Source organism: Polyodon spathula, chromosome 10, assembly GCF_017654505.1.
Source record: "Polyodon spathula isolate WHYD16114869_AA chromosome 10, ASM1765450v1, whole genome shotgun sequence".
NCBI classification, from domain to species: Eukaryota; Metazoa; Chordata; class Actinopteri; order Acipenseriformes; family Polyodontidae; genus Polyodon; species Polyodon spathula.
The window spans coordinates 11,976,781-11,998,144 of record NC_054543.1 but is presented as its reverse complement, the minus strand read 5'-3'; the positions used below and the strand labels follow the sequence as shown (position 1 = coordinate 11,998,144).

The window sequence follows — 21,364 nt, the reverse complement described above, 5'->3', positions numbered from 1 at the left end:
CTCTACAGTTTATAATACTCTTCTACAGAAAACGCTCCATTTTAAAATACTGTAGCTAAATATTATTGCTATGGCAAAGAAGGAACACAGGCAGTTACTGGGTAGGGAGGAATAGAAAATGAAAGGAGGTATGCACCAAAACACACCATAAAATAAAAAGGGTAAACAAAACAGTCTTGTACACTACACTTTTTTTGTCGTTTTCCAATTGGACAGAAAAATGAGGACTCACTTGGAGTAAAAAGTGCCAATAATAATGAATGAACGTACCTGTTTCTTAAACTAAAATAGTATTCGAGACCCCATTGAACGGCACTAGTGACCTGACCCAGTTTGAGAATCGTTGATATATCTAATGCTTTCATGTTAAACCTTCTCAACACTTTTTACTCATGGACATAAGCTTTTTTATGATAATAATCTTGTTAAAATATAGTTCTTTCCTCCTGAGTTCTGTTTGATTTTTGTAATTACATGTAAAACCATGTTTGGTTGCTTAGTTAAATGCTGGAGACCTATAGGAGAGCTGCTGCCGTTTTACACCTGATCTAATGCTCAGCGACTTAATCACAATCTCAGCCCAGCCATATGAATATAGTATAATTTTTAAATGACAAATGTTCTCCTGTATATTGATTAGCTCCACTCTGAGAAATAGAAGTGGGAGGTTGGAGGTGATTACAATTGTTTAGACATTTTAAGACTTTGTTTATAAAACTGTGCACATTGAATTAGCTATATCACTGATCATCCATACAAATTGATGACATAATAGGTACTTACTGGACTCATCACAATCAGGTAAGGTGGGTTTTCTTCAAACAGTTCAAAAGACAATATGAAGCAAGCAGTAGTTTTGTCATCATATTCAGGTACTCTGATAATCTGGAAAATTCCTGTAACTACAAAAGCTGTGTCTATTAAGTACAGTACTCTTAAAAAAAAAAAAAAAAAAAGTCATAAGTCAGGCAATAAACTAAGAAATGCTGTTAAATGGTTTATCTTTTTATTTTATTTTTACAGTAATTGTATTTAAATGTACCGCCAAAAAAATATTTTTCAAAACGAAAGAGAAAAAAAAACAGTAGGTAATGATTACTGTGCTGCTGTTTTCACGCATATTTATTTATTTATTTTTAACAAATGTGCAGAACTGACAAATACCTTTTCAAATCGATACTCCATTGGAAGTCAGTGAAGAACAGACAACAGAGAAATAAACACTTTGATTTAAGAGACAACCTATATTATTTAAATGTCAGCTTCTAGTTTTCTAAAAGGAACACATGTTTACATCATTAATTAGTACAATACAGATAGCTCACTCATGCATTTTGCAGCAAACACAAAGGAGATCTGTCCAAACACATGACATTTTTTTTGGAACATTTTTAGTGGCCTTTGAATAGTAATAATGCTGCAAGTAGAGAACACTTAAACTCCCACTGAGGCACTCTGAAAGATTGGCAAATTGGTATATCTTAAAAACATCTTACAAATTGGCAGAGAAGACTTTCAAGGGCACAGACAAACTGGATTTAAAGCATTGATTAGCACTCTCTTAATACCTCCATAATAAAAGATATATTTTATACCATCTGCATTTTAAATTATTACCTGTTTAATAGCTCATTATATTGTGCATGATTCGCTTTAGAAGGTGCGGACACCATCTTTTCAAAATGCAAAAAACGGGACACCTGTCATTTTTTTATGGGGGGGGGGGGGTCGGGCGTTGTATAGTTACATATTTTTTTTATGTATATTTTCTGTACATTTAATAACAGTATTTCTAAATTAAGTATCAACTTTGAATGCTTCTTAACGATGTTTTCACCTCAGTATCCAATTCTAAAAGCTTTTCTACATAATGTATAAAAGACTCTTATAACCCATTCCTCTCTGAATTTTTTTTTTTTTTTTTTGTGGCCTTACTTCCTTTACCAACGTATCACTGTCACTGTCAATTTAACTTTTAGACAGCCAGTTCACATAAACAAAGAAACACTGAATGAAATTAAAATATTTCTACGAATTGTATTTTGTTTGCTGTCGCCAAATCAGATCTGTGTCAGGCTCTTGGGGAACATGTGCATGTAAAAAGTCACATGATAGTGGGATTATATAGTTTTACGTCTTCGATCCAATGTGTCAATCACTCTGGGGCTGTGCAAGGCATTGTAAAATGATGCGGCAGGGGCGGGTTTTGCTTCAAACAGATGCTATGGTTTGACTGTGGCACAAAACTGTACGATTGCAACGTGTCTAGAAATCCGGGACAAATTCCGGAGGCATTTAGTCCAGGACCGGGACTTGATCTATACATTTAGGGACTGTTCTGTCCAGTTAGGGACGGGTGGTCACCCTATTTGCAGTATCTGCTTACAACTTTGCTGGAACATTAAGTAAGCATGGCTAAGAAGAAATAACAATTTAAAAAAAAATACAGAATCCTCCTAAGGCTGGGAAAAAAACTAAATAACACAGTACCAGTATTGGTATATTCCAGAAGGTTTTGCTGTAAAAACAGTATACACTAGCCTAGTTTTAGAATGCATTTCAAAGCAGCAATGCAGTGCCAACATAACCTATACTCTGGGCCAGATTAACGCAGGGGCTTTAGTGGTTGTAGCCAGGGGCCTCGGATTTTGAGGAGCCCCAAAAATATATATAATTTAGAATACAATACATAAACTAAATAAATAGTGTGTCACTGTATGGATCGGAACAATAGGGCTGTTTTACCAAGCCGTATTCAGTTGGAGCAGCGACTGTCTGATCACATGATTTGACCTGCGACCAGGTAAAGTGCCAGTTTTATCAGCAGCACAAACTTGACGGAGTTTCGAACCGGTGAAAACGTCTGCCAAAGCACCTACAAAGTATGAGAGCTGCACTAAAATGCAGAAAGCACAACAATTAAAATGGCTTTGTGAGAAAGATATGTTAAACAAAACACCAAAGATGACAAGCCATTTTAATAAAATACCCACAGATGTATGCAGCGGTAATAGTACTCCAGAAAATACATCTTTAATTTAGAGAGCTTGTAAGAGATGAGTACAACAAATCCCCAAATAACTTGCTTCCCCCTTACGACAAAAGAGCCTGCAGTTTGCATTCCCCAATGTAGACATCGCTTTATGATTTTTCTTTGACACTGCCAGTAACTAACTCTGGTGCTAACATTAACTCAACTCAGACATGGATCAGCTAAGACTAAATAAATTTACATTAATGTCAATCGAGTGTGGATGGTAAAACAGTAAAGGGAAGGAACTGAATATGCAAAGAGGGGCCCCCAAAACGTTAATAGCCCTGGTCCCCATCAAAATTAATCTGGCCAGCCTATACTAAATATGATATACTATTTTTGAGACTACTTTAAATACAAATAAAGAGAGATTGCTGCATTCTGGAATCTTGTAGGTCACATGGCCTGATGCAGCTCTTGACCATTGGATTAAGTGTGAACTACAGCTCTTGACATGAATGATTAGGTACCACAAAGCAGCAGTAACATTTCATCACCATTGCCACTGGAATATGTGCATATTGCAGGCAAAGAGCCAAACGATCTGCAAGAAAAGAAAATGCGGACTAGTCATGATATGACCAGTGTGAATAAGAGGTAAGCTTGCTTCCTACTTCATGCTTCATGCTTCCTTTTGAAACGGTTTGAAAATGGGGAATAATTACATTACAGTACAGCAGTGATTTATGAGATAGGTATTTGTTTAATTTTGAAGAAAAAAAAAACTATAACTGTGTGCAAAGTCCTGTAGGCTGCCTGTTCACTTGAGATCCAAGGGAATCTGTTTTACATCTCATTCAAAGGACGGAGCACAAGATGGTTAAGTGACTTGCTCAGGGTCAAACACAGTGAGTCTGAGGCTGAGATTGAATCAGAAACCTACTGATAACAAGCCCCTTTAACCACTGGACCTCCAAGTCTCCATTTATACACATTACAAAATAAAATGCATTACATTTTGTATAATAAATTTACTTGATGTGAATTTACACAAACCCCACTTGGGCATTATTAATAAAAAATAAAATAAATAAAGTTTTTTTTATTTTTTAGCAAAAGTATTGAATTACTAAATGTACTGCTCTGTAATTATAATTCATTTAAACAACATTGTCTTCTGGAGTTGTCAGCAGCTCAAATGTAATTGGAGGTGTGGAGGCGGTCAACTTTGCTTTCTTTATTGGATTTGACTTCATATTGAGACACTGAAGAGATGGCATAGCTGCCAGCTTATCCATAGGCACTTCTGTGTAAAAAAAAAAAAATAAACAATAATAGACACAAACAAATAAAGCATGTTTTTTCTTCCTTCTGGCTGAATTATTTAAGGTTACAAAAGGTCATTAACTACTGGTCCAGAAATATGTTTCTATTTGACAGCTAACAGTGCTGCAGATGTAATTAATCCTAGTCTTTTGTAAGGCTTCACTAATATCATTGCACACTGTAGCCTTTACAAGAATTTAGAAACAGTGAAAGCACCTTTGTAAATAAAAAGAATTTCAAATAAAAGTATTTTTAAATTACTTTAAACGTCTGAATGTAACATAAAAAGATAAATCTAATTTTAAAGTATATATTTTATTTTACATTGTAGACCGTGTAATAGTCACAGGAGTGTCGATTTTGGACAATCACCTCTACAATAGCTACAAAAAGAGTTTCAGTATTTCACAGCGGCATAAAAGGAAACCACCCTCCCACAGCAAATTATAGTCTGCACAGGTAGTAACAAGTGGATGATTCAGAGGCTGTCAAAAGTGAGTGTTATAGGTTGCTACACATGGTATTGACAGCAAAAGCAATCCATTAAAACAATTGCAAATATAAGAGAGATCAAAACAGATAATTAACAGAACAGTGTTCTCATTACATTTTGCAACAGAACTTTAATTAATCTTTTTTTTTTTATAGAAGACATAAAAATGTTACATGCATGTGTTATTTGCAGTGTACGCAATAAACACAGCAGGGAGTGCAGTCATTATGTAATATACCACACCTCTGGGGTGTGGTGAGACACAAGGCAAAGGTACAGGCTTTGCAGGTAGGGTATTTGGAAAATTCAGGTTTTTTTTGGTACAGTACTGGTTTGTACGCTGCAGAGACCTTCCCTTCCATGTCTCACTAAGTAAAATTGCACATTTAAACATACTTTGCAAACAAGGCTTAACACTGTGTTAGGTGAGAGCGTTTGAGACGTGAACAGTTTTTTTTAAATCTAGTTCCGTTATGCGAGGATAGTGATCATGGTTTCTTAAGTTTGTACCTATAAAATGATATGAACCAATTTTATACAAATCACATGAGTGCTTTACATTCCATTTCATTACCTAAATATTATTATTTTTTTTTTTATTTCTTAAGGATCATAAGCTAATATATATATATATATATATATATATATATATATATATATATATATATATATATATATATACACACACACTAAACAAATATATAAACGCAACATGCAACAATTTCAAAGATTTTACTCTGTTACAGTTCATATAAGGAAATCAGTCAATTGAAATAATTAGATTTCAATTGACATTAGATTAGGGCCTAATGAAATAAATTCATTAGGCCCTAATCTATGGATTTCACATGACTGGGAATACAGATATGCATCTCCTGGTCACAGATACCTTAAAAAAAAAAAGGTAGGGGCGTGGATCAGAAAACCAGTCAGTATCTGGTGTGAACACCATTTGCCTCATGCAGCGCGACACATCTCCTTCGCATAGAGTTGATCAAGCTGTTGATTGTGGCCTGTGGAATGTTGTCCCACTCCTCTTCAATGGCTGTGCGAAGTTGCTGGATATTGGCGGAAACTGGAACACGCTGTACACATCAATCCAGAGCATGCCAAACATGCTCAATGGGTGACATGTCTGGTGAGTATGCGGGCCATGTAAGAACTGGGACATTTTCAGCTTCCAGGAATTGTGTACAGATCCTTGCGACATGGGGCCGTGCATTATCAGGATCTTGTCACGGTATCTCTGTGCATTCAAATTGCCATCGATAAAATGCAATTGTGCTCATTGTCCGTAGCTTATGCCTGCCCAAACCATAACCCCACCGCCACCATGGGACACTCTGTTCACAACGCTGACATCATCAAACCGCTCGCCCACATGACGCCATACACACTGTCTGCCATCTGCCCTGTACAGTTGAAACCGGGATTCATCCGTGAAGAGCACACTTCTCCAGCATGCCAGTGGCCATCGAAGGTGAGAATTTGCCCACTGAAGTCGGTTACGACACCGAACTGCAGTCAGGTAAAGACCCTGGTGAGGACGACGAGCACGCAGATGAGCTTCCCTGAGATGGTTTCTGACAGTTTGTGCAGAACTTCTTCGGTTGTGCAAGCCCACAGTTTCATCAGCTATCCGAGTGGCTGGTCTCAGACGATCCCGCAGTGAAGAAGCCGGATGTGGAAGTCCTGGGCTGGCGCGGTTACATGTGGTCTGCGGTTGTGAGGCCGATTGGACGTACTGTCAAATTCTCTAAAACGACATTGGAGGAGGCTTATGGTAGAGAAATGAGCATTCAATTCTCTGGCAACAGCTCTGGTGGACATTCCTGTAGTCAGCATGCCAATTGCACGCTCCCTAAAAACTTGAGACATCTGTGGCATTGTGTTCTGTGACAAAACTGCATATTTTAAAGTGGCCTTTTATTGTCCCCTGCACAAGGTGCACCTGCGTAATGATCATGCTGTTTAATCAGCTTCTTGATATGTCACACCTGTCAGGTGGATGGATTATCTTGGCAAAGGAGAAATGCTCACTAACAGGGATGTAAACAAATTTGTGCACAAAATTTGAGAGAAATTTTTGTGTGTATGGAAAATTTCTGGGATCTTTTATTTCAGCTCATGAAACATGGGACTAACACTTTACATGTTGCATTTTATATATATGTATGTGTATATACATACACATGTATATAGCTGGTGCTTGAAGTTGACTGGCATTAACTTTGTAGTGGGTTTTATCAAAGAACAAAGCAAACAAACTGTTTAGAACTGTGTTTTGAGCTTTTTGTGAGCGCAAGTAAAACTGCTATGCATATGTCGAGTAGAAGAGTAAAACTAAAATAAACAGCAATGTCTTCAAAAAAACAAAAACAAAAAAAACCCATTGCACCAAGCTGATTACAAATTAAACAATCAAGCCACAGTAGTTACTGCAGAAAATGTCCCGCAGCTTTGTTACATCCTATCAACAAAGGACAAGAACCCTGTGGTGCTTACACAAAAGGGATAGTTGTTTATTAACATGCAGCTTTTTAACCGAAGAAATCTACAAAACACAGATTTGAGAGTAACCAAGTTGGCTTCAGCGATAGTATATCAAAATGGTCACATGCACTTTCCCCGTTTAGTAAAACTACTGTACATGTTCAATTTCATAACAAAAAGAAAGTAGCTGGGTGCCTGTTTACAACAATATTCTATGCTTTAGCCTTGGCAACAGGCAGTAGCTATGATGACACGCTTACCATCGCTCTGAAGCAATGCTTCGTACAGCAGCAGCGGGTCAGAACAAAAGGTGTAGGCCATACTTTAATGGAGGACTAACGCTAAGAGCTAGGCTCAGGCACATTGGTAAAACAATCTATAGTCTTTTTTTTTTTTTCTGGTCAGCTTTACTACAAATGTTTCACAACAAACTCAGTTTTGGCTTTTGCTGCAGATTAACACCTTAACTGAAGGAATGAGAGCCAGTAACATGTTGACAGGCAGAGTCCTTTTCTCACCAGCTGACAGGAATTGACAACAAATGTGATCAAAAAAAAATGCAGTCTCTAGGCTCCTGAGTGGCGCATCCAGCAAAGACGCTCCACGCGGATGTGCCCTATACCCTGGCGATCGCAGGTTCGAGTCCAGGCTATGTGCCAGCCAACTGTGACTGGGAATTCCTAGGGGGCAGCGCACAATTGGCTGAGTGCTTTCCGGGTAGTGAGGGCTTAAGTCCTCAGGGGAATCCACAGATCACTGCGCAGCAGCGACCCCAGTGGCTGATGGGGCACCCAGCACTGTAGGTCTGGTAGCCTCGCTGTAGATCCGCAGGCAAAAAATGACGGATTGGCAGGAGCACATTTCAGAGGATGCGCGCTCCAGTTTCCATTCCCCGAGTCAGCGGGTGAGGATTGCAAGCAGTGAGCCGAGGATATAGATAATAACTGGGGAGAAAAACCGGGGTAAAACTTATAAAACTTATACTTTAAAAAAAAAAAAAAAGAAAAAGAAAAAAGCAGTCTCTGGGTACTTGATTACCCAATTTAAACAGGTTTTTATCCATAAAAATACACCAAAACCATTACCTGAACAAAATTACAGGGCACCAGTCTAATTACCTTCATGGCACCAGATAGACCGCCATGTTCTATAAATTCCTTTAATGCCTGAAAATAACAAACTTCTGATACATTCCTAGCACACTTAATCACATTTAAATGGCAACCCACCTGGACTAGGTGACTTACTCTTGGGAAGTTTAATAACCTAATCTAATTCTTCCAATGAAAGGGGCTTATCACAAAACATTTTAGCTTGTTCATTAGTTTGTGGAATAAAGGAAGATACCTTTTGAAAGATGTATCATTTTCCACGTCATTAAAAATAGAAGTGCAAAGGTGTTGATAACACTGTGATATAAATGTGGAAATAATTGTATTATAGCAAACCAAGCTATTATTCATACAAAATAAAAGTAATGGCTTTTTTCTTACAATGGATTTTTTCAAGATGCAGTTTTTTTTTTCACAGTTCCAACCATTTACCTCTGGACCCTACAAAATATATAGGTGTCTAGGTTAACTAATTGATCCTAAGAGTAAAGAGTTTCTTTATCTTCATGTTTGTTTGAGACTTCACTGTTAATATGCTTCATCATATCAGATTCTTCTAAAGCTTTTTTCCACCTCAGAACTAAACAGAATAAACTGCCCAGGAGCCGTAAATACATACTTGTACAGTTTTTGTATATATATATATATATATATAGGATATATTATATGATATATAATGGTATATATTATTATATATAATACACACATAGATACACACACACTCACACAGTGCCGTGAAAAAGTATTTCCCCCCCGTTTGATTTTCTGCATTTTTGCACATTTTTTACATTCAATTTGGTCAGATCTCTTTGTGGGTTGTAATAGTACATAGAGGGAGTCTGGAAAAAAAAATGACACCAAAGTTTGGTGCTATTTGTTTGGTGTACAAGGTAATCAAACATGCAATCTTTAGGTGTGAAAAAGTTACTGCCCCTCCTAGTTAACTCAACCCAATTAAAGGGATAAGTTCATGACTCCATCATCGGAAAGACACTGGGCAAAAATGGGATTCATGGCAGAGTAGCAAGGCGGAAACCACTGCTCACTAAGAAGAACATGAATGCTCGTCTCAAGTTTGCCAAAAAGCACCTGGATGATCCTCAAGAGTTCTGGAACAATGTTCTATGGACAGATGAGTCAAAAGTGGAACTTTTTGGCCAACTTTTGGCCTGTTATGTCTGACGCAAACCAAACACTGCATTCCACAGTAAGAACCTCATACCAACAGTCAAGCATGGTGGTGGTAGTGTCACGATTTGGGGATGCTTTGCTGCATCAGGACATGGACGACCTGCCATCATTGAAGGAACCATGAATTCTGCTCTGTATCAGAGAATTCTACAGGAGAATGTCAGTACATCCATCCATGAGCTGAAGCTGATGCACAGCTGGGTCATGCAGCAAGACAATGATCCGAAACAAACATGCAAGTCTACATCAGAATGGTTGAAAAACAAGAAATTTAAAGTTTTGGAATGGCTTAGTCAAAGTCCAGACCTGAACCCCATTGAGATGTTGTGGCAGGACCTGAAACGAGCAATTAATGCTCAAAAACCCACAAATGTCACGGAGTTGAAGCAGTTCTGCAAGGAGTGGGCCAAAATTCCTCCACGGCGCTGTAAGAGACTGATCAATAACTACAGGAAGCGTTTGGTTGCAGTTATTGCTGCTAAAGGTAGCGTAACCAGTTATTGAGTCTAAAGGGGCGATTACTTTTTCACACGGGGGCATTGGGTGTTCCATAACTTTCTTTAATTAATAAATAAATGAAATAAGTATCAAAATGTTGTGTTATTTGTTCACTCAGGGTCCCTTTGATCTAATATTAGATTTTGGTTGAAGATCTGACCATTCAGTGTCAGAAATATGCAAAAATCCAGAAAATCAGACAGGGGGCAAACACTTTTTCACGGCACTGTATATATGTGTGTGTTATGTCCTAGAAGTATTGCGTGTATACAGTTTAGATTAATAATTGAATCATTTAATATTTGTTTGTAATACAGGTTTTAATTGATTAATGATTACTCACACCTGTGGGCTTTGATTGACTGAAAAAATGACTGATTGATTAATCTTGAAAAATAACAGAGGATACTTGCTGGAAGGTATATCCAGTATTTTACAATCTATCAGAATGAAGAAAAAAACTGCAACTTGTAACATCTGCTCATTGGTGCTTTCCTTTCATGACAGTACAACAAGTTTATTGTATCAAGTTAGTTGCAAGTAAGTCATTTATTATTATTTTTTATTCAATGTATTTCTTTCAAAACAGAACCAGAAAATGAACACTGAAAAACGTGTTTGTCTGAAAAACTGGCTGTCTTAGTAATTTAATCACAGTGTTTATAATTAGTCTTTGCTGTTAGGAGTGTTAAAATTGAATGCTGGACACTTTTTTTCCCCGCTACTTTTAAATACAGTCAGAAAACACAATACATCAATCGTTAAAAACGCGCAAGCAAGAGGGAATCAAATAAACAAATACTTCTTATAATTCCAAACAATCAGACACACATCTTAACATCTTCAATATCCGGTGTGCCTGGGTGTCTGTGTGCTCTTTCATGACAGTGAATCTGAATAGCCAATGAGCAACGCTTCGCATGGTAACCTTTGAAAACAGCAAGTGGATAAAAGAAGCACTCTGCTACCTTAGTGCAGTCAGTTACAATAGAGGTGTATCATCACAGCTGCATCTGAACCAAGAACAAGCAAGAAATATAATTATTTTGCTAGTTTTTAAAGACATATAAGAATATGAAATTAGAAAAAGATACATTTTTACATGTGGTGTGTACATATGTAAAAAACTGATCAAGCCAGAAAAAGCATCTGTGAAGTGTTCATTACAATATATCACAGCAAGACTAAAATGTAAAATATATATTTTGTACGTTTTTATTTCAATCTACAGTTCAAGAGTAATGTAACCATACAATGTATATCCGCAGTACTGTGCTAATACCATACAATAAGCTAAATCAGATATATTTGTTATATTTTATATGTTTATATATTTTACTACATTTAATTTACAACTTAGGTTCGGGAGGATGGACAAACCCCCACACATTTATCACTTAATCTAATTGAACCTCATCAATAAAGTTTATTTATCTAATTATTGTGTCGTAGGGTTTGTCCTGAACTAATGAAACTAGAGTTAGCTGCTGATAACTGATGGTGATGGCCACAAGATCCAACTACTTTAAATAGGGTTCAAGCAGGATTATTCTTGAAAATGTACTTATTATTAGTGGCTCCCGAGTGGCACAGCCAGGTCGGCAGGGCAATCCACAGTTCACCACACACCAGCAACCTCTGTGGCTGATAGGGTACCTGCGGGTGTTCAGTGGAGCCATTAATATCAGTGTTGTCCTCTGGCACTACAAGTCTGGTGGCTTCGCTGTGGATCCGCAGTGTGAAAAATTATGGATTGGTAGGAATGCATTTCAGAGGACGCGTGTTTCAGCCTCCGTTCCCGAGTCACCAGGGGCTAGCAGCAGTGAACCAGGATAAAAACAATAATTGGGCATTCCAAACTGGGGAGAAAACTGGGGTAAAAAAAAAAAAAAAAAAACATTGGTGATGACTAAATTAAAAAAAAAAAAAGAAAAAGAAAATGTACTTATTAGAGCCTGCATCAGTTAGCAAGCATTCTAAATTATACTGCATGTTCCACAATTAGGTGAACACTGATATCATTATGTGATGACACCGGCCAGATTCCAACAAAACACAAGTGATACTGTACACATAATCTGTACTGAAATGCTTTCATTGGTCCACATTACTTTTTATTTACTATGGAACTCACTGGAAGTCTGTTTCAAGTACTAGAAAATACCAGTATTCACTCTATAAAACACTCCATCATAAGAAACAGTAACACAAACACTACTAAGAAAAACCTGGTAAGTCCCGAACAACTTTATACATTTGTCATTTTAGTTCTGATAGAAGAAAACTGATTGTTTTTTCTTTCACCCATCTACATATCTGTGACCTCTGAGAATGCTTAAATTGTACTTAATTAATGTCTAAATGCCAATCTCTGCATCAGGTCCATATTCCCTAGTGTTGTAAGCTGCTGTTGCTATGCTACACAGCAACACAGCATTGCAGTATACCGACTGTGCAATAAAACCTTCAGTCTGATCAATCCTGCAAAAAAATAAATGCCTAGAATTATAAAAAGCTTTTAAAATCTTTGTTATAGACCTTCCAAAACATGTATATGTAATTAATACCTACAGCTTCACGGCTAATAGCCACCTTAAGGAAGGTTTTTTTTTTTTCTTTCTTTTCTTAATTGTGATAACTACTTGTGATTAGTTGTGAGAGTGCATTGCACTCTGTGGAACTTTCAGATGACTATTTTAAATACCCAGGCTGTCAAATTTCTGTACAGCCCAAAATCACAGTAATGTTATGAAAAATTGGCAAATAAAAACATAAAAAAAATTTTACACTCTTAAAAAAATTAAGTGGGCACACTACTTTTTCTTTTTTTACCATTATATGATTACTGTTAGATGTGATAACAGTATTACGCAGGAATCATTTTATCAGGAGTTTTCTTGGTCATAACCGGCCTCTTCTGGTGAGATTTTCAAAAGCAGTCTGTTCACCAAAGACTGCATTCTAAATTTCACCACAAGAGGGCAAACTTGCACCACCCCCGAGTTAGAGACCACACAATTGCTTCCTGCTGGTTAATGCAAAGTACAGCGATATTTCGTTTTTTGTTCTAATACGTACAGTGTGCATATCCGTATGTGTACAGTTCTGTATATCCCTGCATTTCCACAAGGTTATTTAAGTAGACAAACATTACGGCAGAACAGCTGCTCATACAGCTGTAACACTCCTCCTCCTTGTTAACTTCTCTAAACCTATCAAGGTAGGATATGTCTTTATCCTACCACACTACTGGGAGGACATGCACTGGATCACTAACCAATAGTGTAACGCTGCCACCACTTGGAACCCCGAGATACTACAGGTAAAAAGATACGGTGCAATAGGTATAAGATTATGGCTGAAACAGTGAGCTACTCAACACTTCTGAGAAAAAAAAGGAGGGACAGGACCATAAAAGTTTTAAGTTATTAAAAATCACCTCTACAATAAAATAGACATCTAACTACTATTCTTCAATTATTGAGACCAGAAATTAACCATACTATATAAACCTGTTTATTCATTACACATTCCACTATTTGCATTACCTATAGTGCTCATATTAACTCACCAGTTTTTATATAACGTTTACCAAGATCAGTATATAACACCAAATTAGTCGTGGGTTTTAAGAAATTACTTCAGTTAAATGCTTTATAAAAAGTATTCACAAGTCAGGCACCAGACATATAAAGTAGGGAGAGAGAAATGTGAGCGATTTGAGAGACAGGCTTAATAAACTGTAGGTATCGAGAATCACTTCCAGGATTTGTTTCCAATGCACGCCTCCGTCAACAGCTATCACTTTCGATTGTCTTCTGGTTTAAAGGATGATTTTTTATTTTTTTTTGAATGGCTTCTGTTTAGCTAATAGCGTTTCACAAACGGCATTTGTAATTTTGGTGGAAGAAAAAATAAATAAAAATACCACAAACAAAAATATACAAAACAATTAAAAACAAAGCATTAATATCGTACTGATGTTCTCATATACACATGCATTGCACAATAACACAAAGCAAATTAAATATCTACTTGCTGAAGAGATTTTTATTTTAGCCTGCGAGGTGTTCACGTGTGGCAGCAGCAACGCACTAGCAAAATTCACAGGGCATTGACGTCAGCTCCCTAGCAACAAGCAAGGTTGGGAGTGGATTCTTTCAATGCAGCGAAGTTTGGACATTTGAGAAAGGAGAGGAAGACTCATGAAATTAATTGGAGACTGAAGCTGATAAGAAGCAATTATCCTCCGATGTACGAATTAAAATGGTGTGCTGCTTTTTACACAAAAAATGAGAAAAAGCAGTTTACGTTGAGGACATATATTGGACCCTGATGCCCCCGATAAAACGAGGGAGTGGTTGTACAGTATTTATTTGTAAGCCAATTTGTTTTTCTATGGGTCTCTCGCTATATCACGGCTCTCGATATATAGTGGATTTATATCGGACCCCGACACCCGCGATATATCGAGTGGTTGTTGGTGTGGAAGCTAAATAATCACCCCATCTGTTTTGTACCTTTCATATTCAGCAGGCTGTTTTCAGTCTTTCTGCTTTACAATATTCCAAGGATGTCATCAAAACAAAACTTGATCCCACATGAAAGATCCTTTATCCACCTTAGGAGAGGTGAAAATAAGTTTTCTTCTGCTTACAAAGAACTGTTTCTACACACAAATAGACATTCTTGTATTCTACAGGGCAAGAACAAGATTTATGAAAAAAAAATTGTCCTCTCTATATAAACTCTATAATTCTAGGACAAATATGCTCTTGTGTGGTTGGACAAACAGACAAAGCACCAATATAGAAATTACCACTCACCTGTGTGTATGGGCAAAACTACGTGCTATACAGGATTTAAAAGTGTGACATACAAAAAGTCTTTCCATGTTTTATCATATATCCTAAAATGTGTAACTCCAAAATGATGCTATATACATTACTTTCATCCACCTGTTATACAGTTTTATAACAAACCAAAGTACAGTCACTGTTTTGGTTAACTGAAAAACTAACACGTTTTTATCAAAGTGAAGTGCAATTTTTTTTCTCCCCCCTCAGGGACTATTTCACAACGCCTTTATACTCACCGGTAATCTCATTTCCCTTCAGATTAATCCTCTCCAGAGTCTTAATGTCAGTCAGCTTCTCGGGGAAGGCAGTGAATTTATTCCGAGCTAGGTTGATTGTTGTTAAGTGCAACATTGTACCAATCACATCTGGAAGCTTGGTCAGGTTGTTTCCTTCCACATTCAACTCTAAAAAGAAAAGCATTCCTCTTTTTTATTTGTGTTTTGGTGAAGCACATCCTTTGTCATTAGTAGTGCAATAACATACTGCTCCACCAATAAACTTGGCTCTAAATGGATTTACAGATCTAGTTACTATTAGGAAAGCAACGGTTATGACTTTCCCAAACCAAAACCGATCTTACCAAACTAAGTTGTCTAATACCAGTCAAGGCTATTTGTCATTTTATAAAAAGCTACCCCTTAATAAATCAGAGGAAAAACAAGCAGCTTAGTTAGAAAACTTCTTTACAAGCTTTAGCATCTCACTGGCTAAATCATTTCCAAAACACAGCACTGCATTCTGTTTAAATAATAAATCTAACAGCAATAATCATTTGATATTCTATGTTATGCCTTATACCATGACACATGAAAGATATTGTACATTAGGCAGAGGTCCTTGAAACATACATACATATATATATATATATATATATATATCCATCTATTGCTCGCTGAAGACACTGAATGCCACAAAAGAAATAGGAAAATAAAGTCTGCCACATCATTGATCCTAGAAAAAACATACAGTTGAGCCTTTGTATATTTATAGGACAGCTGTTGCAGAAGAACTAGCATCTAGCAAGAGCAGGCACCTGAGACTGTGGACTCAGAACTGTAAAGCCTGGACATATAATATTTCAGTCCCAAGATGCAATGACAAATGTTTGGAAAATTACCACAAAATAAAGAAATGTGTGGTCCCAGCAATGTTTATTTTAGCTATTTGGTAATTGCATTAGCTGAGAGGCAGCTCATTTCTGTTTAGCCTGTTGTATTGTTTTCGATTTCAATTTGCCGTGTCAAATATATCAACATATAAAACAATACAGTAAATAGTTCTGTGCTGTACTGCTGTCGTCTTACTAGCATGAAACCAAAACTGCAGACTGACCTGAAATTAATTAACTGCAGTTGTCATAGAAATTGTACGCTTTTCAGCTGCTGAAATGTATCCCGTTAGCTGAACCCTTAAGTGGTCTGGAAAGCAATTTGTAGTTATTCGTGGCATGTAGGTTATGGGTAACAGGTGGGGGAATATGTGTGTGCTGCTTGCTGCCACTGAATAGACTAGAAAAAATATTCTTGCATATAACCCACTCTCATAAAATGAAAGAAATGAAGAAATGATTGTAAACAACATGAGACAAAAGGAAATACATGTCAAAAAAATGATACTGTGGACTTGGTAATAAAAAAACACACAACAAAACACAAACAGCATATAAGCTTGTGGAGACAAAATCCCTATTCATATACTGTCATAACCTAAAACAGTTATTTTGCACAAAGGACAGGATCGTGTTTTAACACCAGGATATATTCGTTTCATTTCACTTATATAGGGAGAGATATATAAAAAAATAAATAAAAAAAGGATCCGGTGGCAAGTACACAAGTGTGTCTGTCATAATAAACATTTTGGAAAGTGTAAACAGAAAAAACAAAAGTTAGTCTTGCAGTGGGATTAAGTAAGAACATCCATGCTGACCTACCTCTTAGTTGACTGAAGTTGGTTATGAATTTGCTGGTCAATGATTTAATCTCATTATTAGCCAAAGTAATAACATGTATCTTCTCTTGTACACTCCTCAGGACTTTGTAGACTCCATCCGGGAAGTTAATCAGTTTGCTCTGTGACAAATCTAAGGAAAACACACATACAAAATGGAATTGTACATATATTGTGCACAATTTTACTGGATATAGTTTCTACAGTTTAATTTTTTCAAAGAAATTAACATGTTACATATTGGAGTGTATTATATAACGAATAACAGAATCCTGTCTAGAGCAAGTAATGGGGTAAAACCTGTGTCTTTCTCTTTTATTATATAATGTTGTGAGTTGACTAGGGGGGTGATGAACCTACACACTGCTAGGATAAGCTACTAGTGGATATTTTTTAGAGCATTTTGTAGTCCTGGGGAATTGCATTGCATCCATCATTATTAAAAATTACAGCATCTATCAAGGAGAAGTTAAGACAGCTAAAATAATTAATGGATGTATTGCTGCTCTCTGCATAAAAAGTGCCTCATAGGTACTGTTCTGAATTTAGGACATTACGAACTCTTTTTCCAAGACTAACAAGACTATTAACCTGTACTCCCAGTTTATGCTAATAAGGAATTGGATTAGCCTAGTTACAGTTCTTTGTACACTGGCATGTGTATTTGGTGTAGTAACATGACCAGAACAGTAGCGGGGTCTAACTAGAGCATTATATAATCTTACCATAACTTCTCTTTAATTCCATACCTTTGGTTATTTAAACTTATGAATGCTTTTCTTTTTAATTGGCTCTCCACACTGGAAAGATTCTGTGCAGAGATGACTACAGCCCTCTTAATATTAGCTAGCCCCTGTGTATAGTTAGTCTATGTTATCAATGCAAGCCTGCATTATCAGTGTACTGTATACCAAATCTACTAGTCACAGATTTGCCATATTACTGATTGTGCAGCCCAATCAACTAGAAAGTAAAAGGAAGTGGGAAAAATAAAATACATAAATTTAAAAAATCTAATGGACCCCCAGACAATTGCGAAGGACACTGCAAGATAATGTATTGTCTCTGCGGACAGACATAGTGCATGACTCGTATTAGGACACAGCAGCTTTTGAATATATATATATACATACATACACACACACACCTAAATTGCTAGAGGATATACCTTTAAAACCAGGCTAATCTATAAATTTAGCTGTAAAGAAAGAAAAAAAGAATGATGCCATCTGCTGTTGTAATTTTGTATTTCACAAGAATACATAACTAGAAATAAACACTTTCCCCCCTCAGTTATGATGAAAACAGCAGAGATAACCTGTACATTAGTTAAAGTGTATTCATCCTTCAAGCACCACCTGGCTGACTATGATTCCTTCTGTTTAATGAAGTCATGATTAATCTAAACACCTCTAGGCAGTGGTAATACATACAGGTCCGTCCAAGAAAGGATCAAATAAAGATCTGTTAAGCACACTTACCAAGAGTGTCTTTCTCCTCTTCAACAGTTTCATTGATCCTCCTTGCAACATTAGCTACAGCGTCCCCCATTCTCTTCTACAATTAAATTGACAATACTGAAGACAACTAGTGAATAACAAAAACACTGAACATAACCTCCTACATTCTGCTAGCAGAATCATACAGATAGCATTACAAATTACAACGCATGCCTTTAATCAACAGTCTGTTTGGTCTAGGCATAAGACAAGAGTTATGTTAAGGGGCTTAAAGTAGTCACATACAAGGGTATGCCTGGATATTGTACCACAAGGTGGCAGAAAAAACTAATAAACACATTATTTTGTTTTTGCTTTGTTTTCATCTGCTCTGTCAAGTTGATTGACAAGCACTGATATTACCAGAAAGGTGTATGTTCTCAGCATGTGAAGGTTTATCATAATGAGGTTTAGGCCTAGTTCTAAATAAACTGAAAACATGAGACATCAAAAATATTGTAAATTGTACTCATGTAACACGTGTCCCTTGTAAATGTACTGTTTCAAATACCTGTGAGCAATCTGTGTTCCAGATGCTTCCTTAATGTTCCCTGGCCTGGACCAAATCAATTGTCTTTCACTAAGCACGCTTACTTCTCTTCAGAGTCCTACAGAAATACAAATTAAAAGAAGGAAAACTGGTTATAAAGATTTAATTTTGCTACACATTTTGCTTATTAGTGTGAATTCTGTGAGAATATTCTTGTGCAACAGTACCCAGTTTATTGTGCCCTGTATACAAAGTTATTAATGTGGATCCCACCGTTTCAATACCCCCTGTCCCTTAACAGTGACTGGACGGAAAAATACCAGACGTTTCTATTTCTTTGTGTTACATTTGTTACATATTTGTTTTATGTTACAAATAAACATTGTGTTTATTTTTCTTTAACATACAAAATTGTACTGAAAAGTAAATATAATGTTCAATATTTATTTAATTACACAATAATGCACATGATATATTTCCATTCTGAAATCTGCCTAAATTACTGTCTGCAGCCTCCCAGAGATTGTGACTCAGCAACTGGTGCTATTTTGGAAGTCGAGCAAGGACCAGAACTCTCCTTATCTAGAAGTTGAGATTTAATTAAAATACAGAACAACAACGTTTCACTGCTTTTTGTCTTTGATTTGTTTTTGCATAATTGACCGACAAAATAATAAAACAATAGGTTACTGTAGTTAGTTTAGTTTAAGATATTACGTTTGATTTTCAGTGTTGGTAGTTAACACGCTTGTACAACCACTGGTAAATGTTAATTTCCATAAATCTTACTGTGGTTTGCTTGCAATCTGTATTTTCTACCACCGATATGCTTGGTATATAATTGTTACTGGTCGACAAAATCGTGCCGTTTGCATTAATATGGAGAACTAATTGACATATAAAACACAAGAACGTGGAGTTAATTATTTTGTTTTAAATTATTGCGACCCTACTTTTGCTAATTTGCTTTCCCGTGTTCATGCACAACACCATTAATCACACTGCAGTAAGCGGTAGTCTGTTCACAAATATCTTACCTAGCCTGTGCTTTCACTTGATGCACATTGAACAACAGCAGCAACCAGCTTCCTAGTAGTCAGACCAATCACAGTTAACTGTGTTGCACGATAAGCGGACCTTGTGGAAACTGCAAACGTTATGCTCAGTCTGCTTCGCACAGAGTCTGCGCTGTTTACGTATATGGCTTAAAACATATCTAAACAAAGACTTCACTTAATTTATTAATTTGTAACACTGTCGCTGTAGTTGTGCTGACACTCTTGAATTTCAAAATGTTTCTGACATTAATTCAGTATGTATATATATATATATATCTATATATATATATTAAGATATATAATATATTAGTATATATAAACGCTCGTTCTGGGTTTGCTGTAGGTCACACTGATTGCAATTATACCATTGGATGAAATTGAACTACAAAACATTGACGTCTTTGGTACCAGGAAGTAGCAGCAAACAGCAGTCAAATAAAAAAATTAACTAATACGTAAATAAATATAACAACATTACAAAGAGATAGAAAATCAATTTTAAAACTATAAAACTCCAATAACTGTAAAGTAAACGAGCGACCTTCCTGTCGGTTTATCTTATTCAAAACAGGTTTTACACATGTGCACCAATTCAAAGTGACTCAAATATACCAGGAAATGCAATGTATTGTGGAGATCTCATAAAATAAATAAATAAAACATTCTCAATAAATTGCATGTTGTACAGTTTTGCATAATTTAACTATTTGCCAAATAATGTAAATTTTAAAATAAATGCAAATTAGGTAAAATAATATTACAAAATCTAAATCATGGTGTCCTACTTTTGCTCGAAAATGGTCAAGTTTGCATGGCCATTGACAACAGTTATTTTACCTAGCACACAGTGACCTATTTTTCACATTACTGAAACATTATTGACTGCCCAATGAAGGCAATCTTCGATTCGGGCTGTGCAAGGACAGTCACCTGTTTTCAGGTATTCTAGTTCCCAAGCCTACATCTGGAAAACCTTGTCTTGGTATTGAATAACAAATCCCGATTTTCAACTATGTGTCAACGACATTATTAAAAATTATTTCAGACACAAAACCCTTTTTTAAAGTAAGCATAGAACAATGTTATATGTTATATATGTAAGCATAGAACAATGTTATATATATATATATATATATATATATTATATATATATATATATATATATATATATATATATATATATATATATATATGACATACAAATGTGAAATATTATTTTCCGTGCATACTTAAAAAATGTTTTAATAATATTATTATTATTATTATTATTATTATTATATTATTATTATTATTATTATTATTATTATTATTCATACTCTACATACTGGTACCCCATTAACCCGCTGAATACAGCGAGTGCGTTCTTGATCCCCGAATGTGTTAAGCCCAAACGCATGCTGTATTGACCTCATTTCCTTTGT

General features: G+C 36.1%; 1 protein-coding gene across 5 annotated transcripts; it reads right to left on the bottom strand.

The window, feature by feature from the left end:
- Nucleotides 1-1,076: 1,076 nt before the first annotated feature.
- On the bottom strand, nucleotides 1,077-21,351 carry LOC121321835 (leucine-rich repeat-containing protein 20-like). Of its 5 annotated transcripts, none has more exons than XM_041261095.1 (6): nucleotides 21,275-21,351; nucleotides 18,907-19,003; nucleotides 18,378-18,453; nucleotides 16,880-17,029; nucleotides 15,183-15,350; nucleotides 1,077-4,280 (listed from the first exon to the last, which is right to left on the bottom strand). In XM_041261095.1, the coding sequence occupies exons 3-6, from the start codon at nucleotides 18,445-18,447 to the stop codon at nucleotides 4,135-4,137; spliced, it is 534 nt and encodes a 177-aa protein (XP_041117029.1). In that variant the 5' UTR covers nucleotides 18,448-18,453; nucleotides 18,907-19,003; nucleotides 21,275-21,351; the 3' UTR covers nucleotides 1,077-4,134. The 5 variants fall into 5 exon arrangements, with proteins under 5 accessions (XP_041117029.1, XP_041117028.1, XP_041117030.1 ...); XM_041261094.1 differs by lacking the exon at nucleotides 21,275-21,351 and adding an exon at nucleotides 19,923-20,012; XM_041261096.1 differs by lacking the exon at nucleotides 21,275-21,351 and adding an exon at nucleotides 19,839-19,914.
- Nucleotides 21,352-21,364: the final 13 nt, after the last annotated feature.

Bases quoted from the DNA above. Each gene is read 5' to 3' on its own strand.
- LOC121321835 (XM_041261095.1), bottom strand. From the start codon at position 18,447: ATGGGGGACGCTGTAGCTAATGTTGCAAGGAGGATCAATGAAACTGTT. The intron at 17,030-18,377 runs GTAAGTGTGCTT...TGTTTTCCTTAG, and splicing joins AGAGGAGAAAGACACTCTTG to ATTTGTCACAGAGCAAACTG. The intron at 4,281-15,182 runs GTGAGTATAAAG...TTTTTTACACAG, and splicing joins GAAGGGAAATGAGATTACCG to AAGTGCCTATGGATAAGCTG.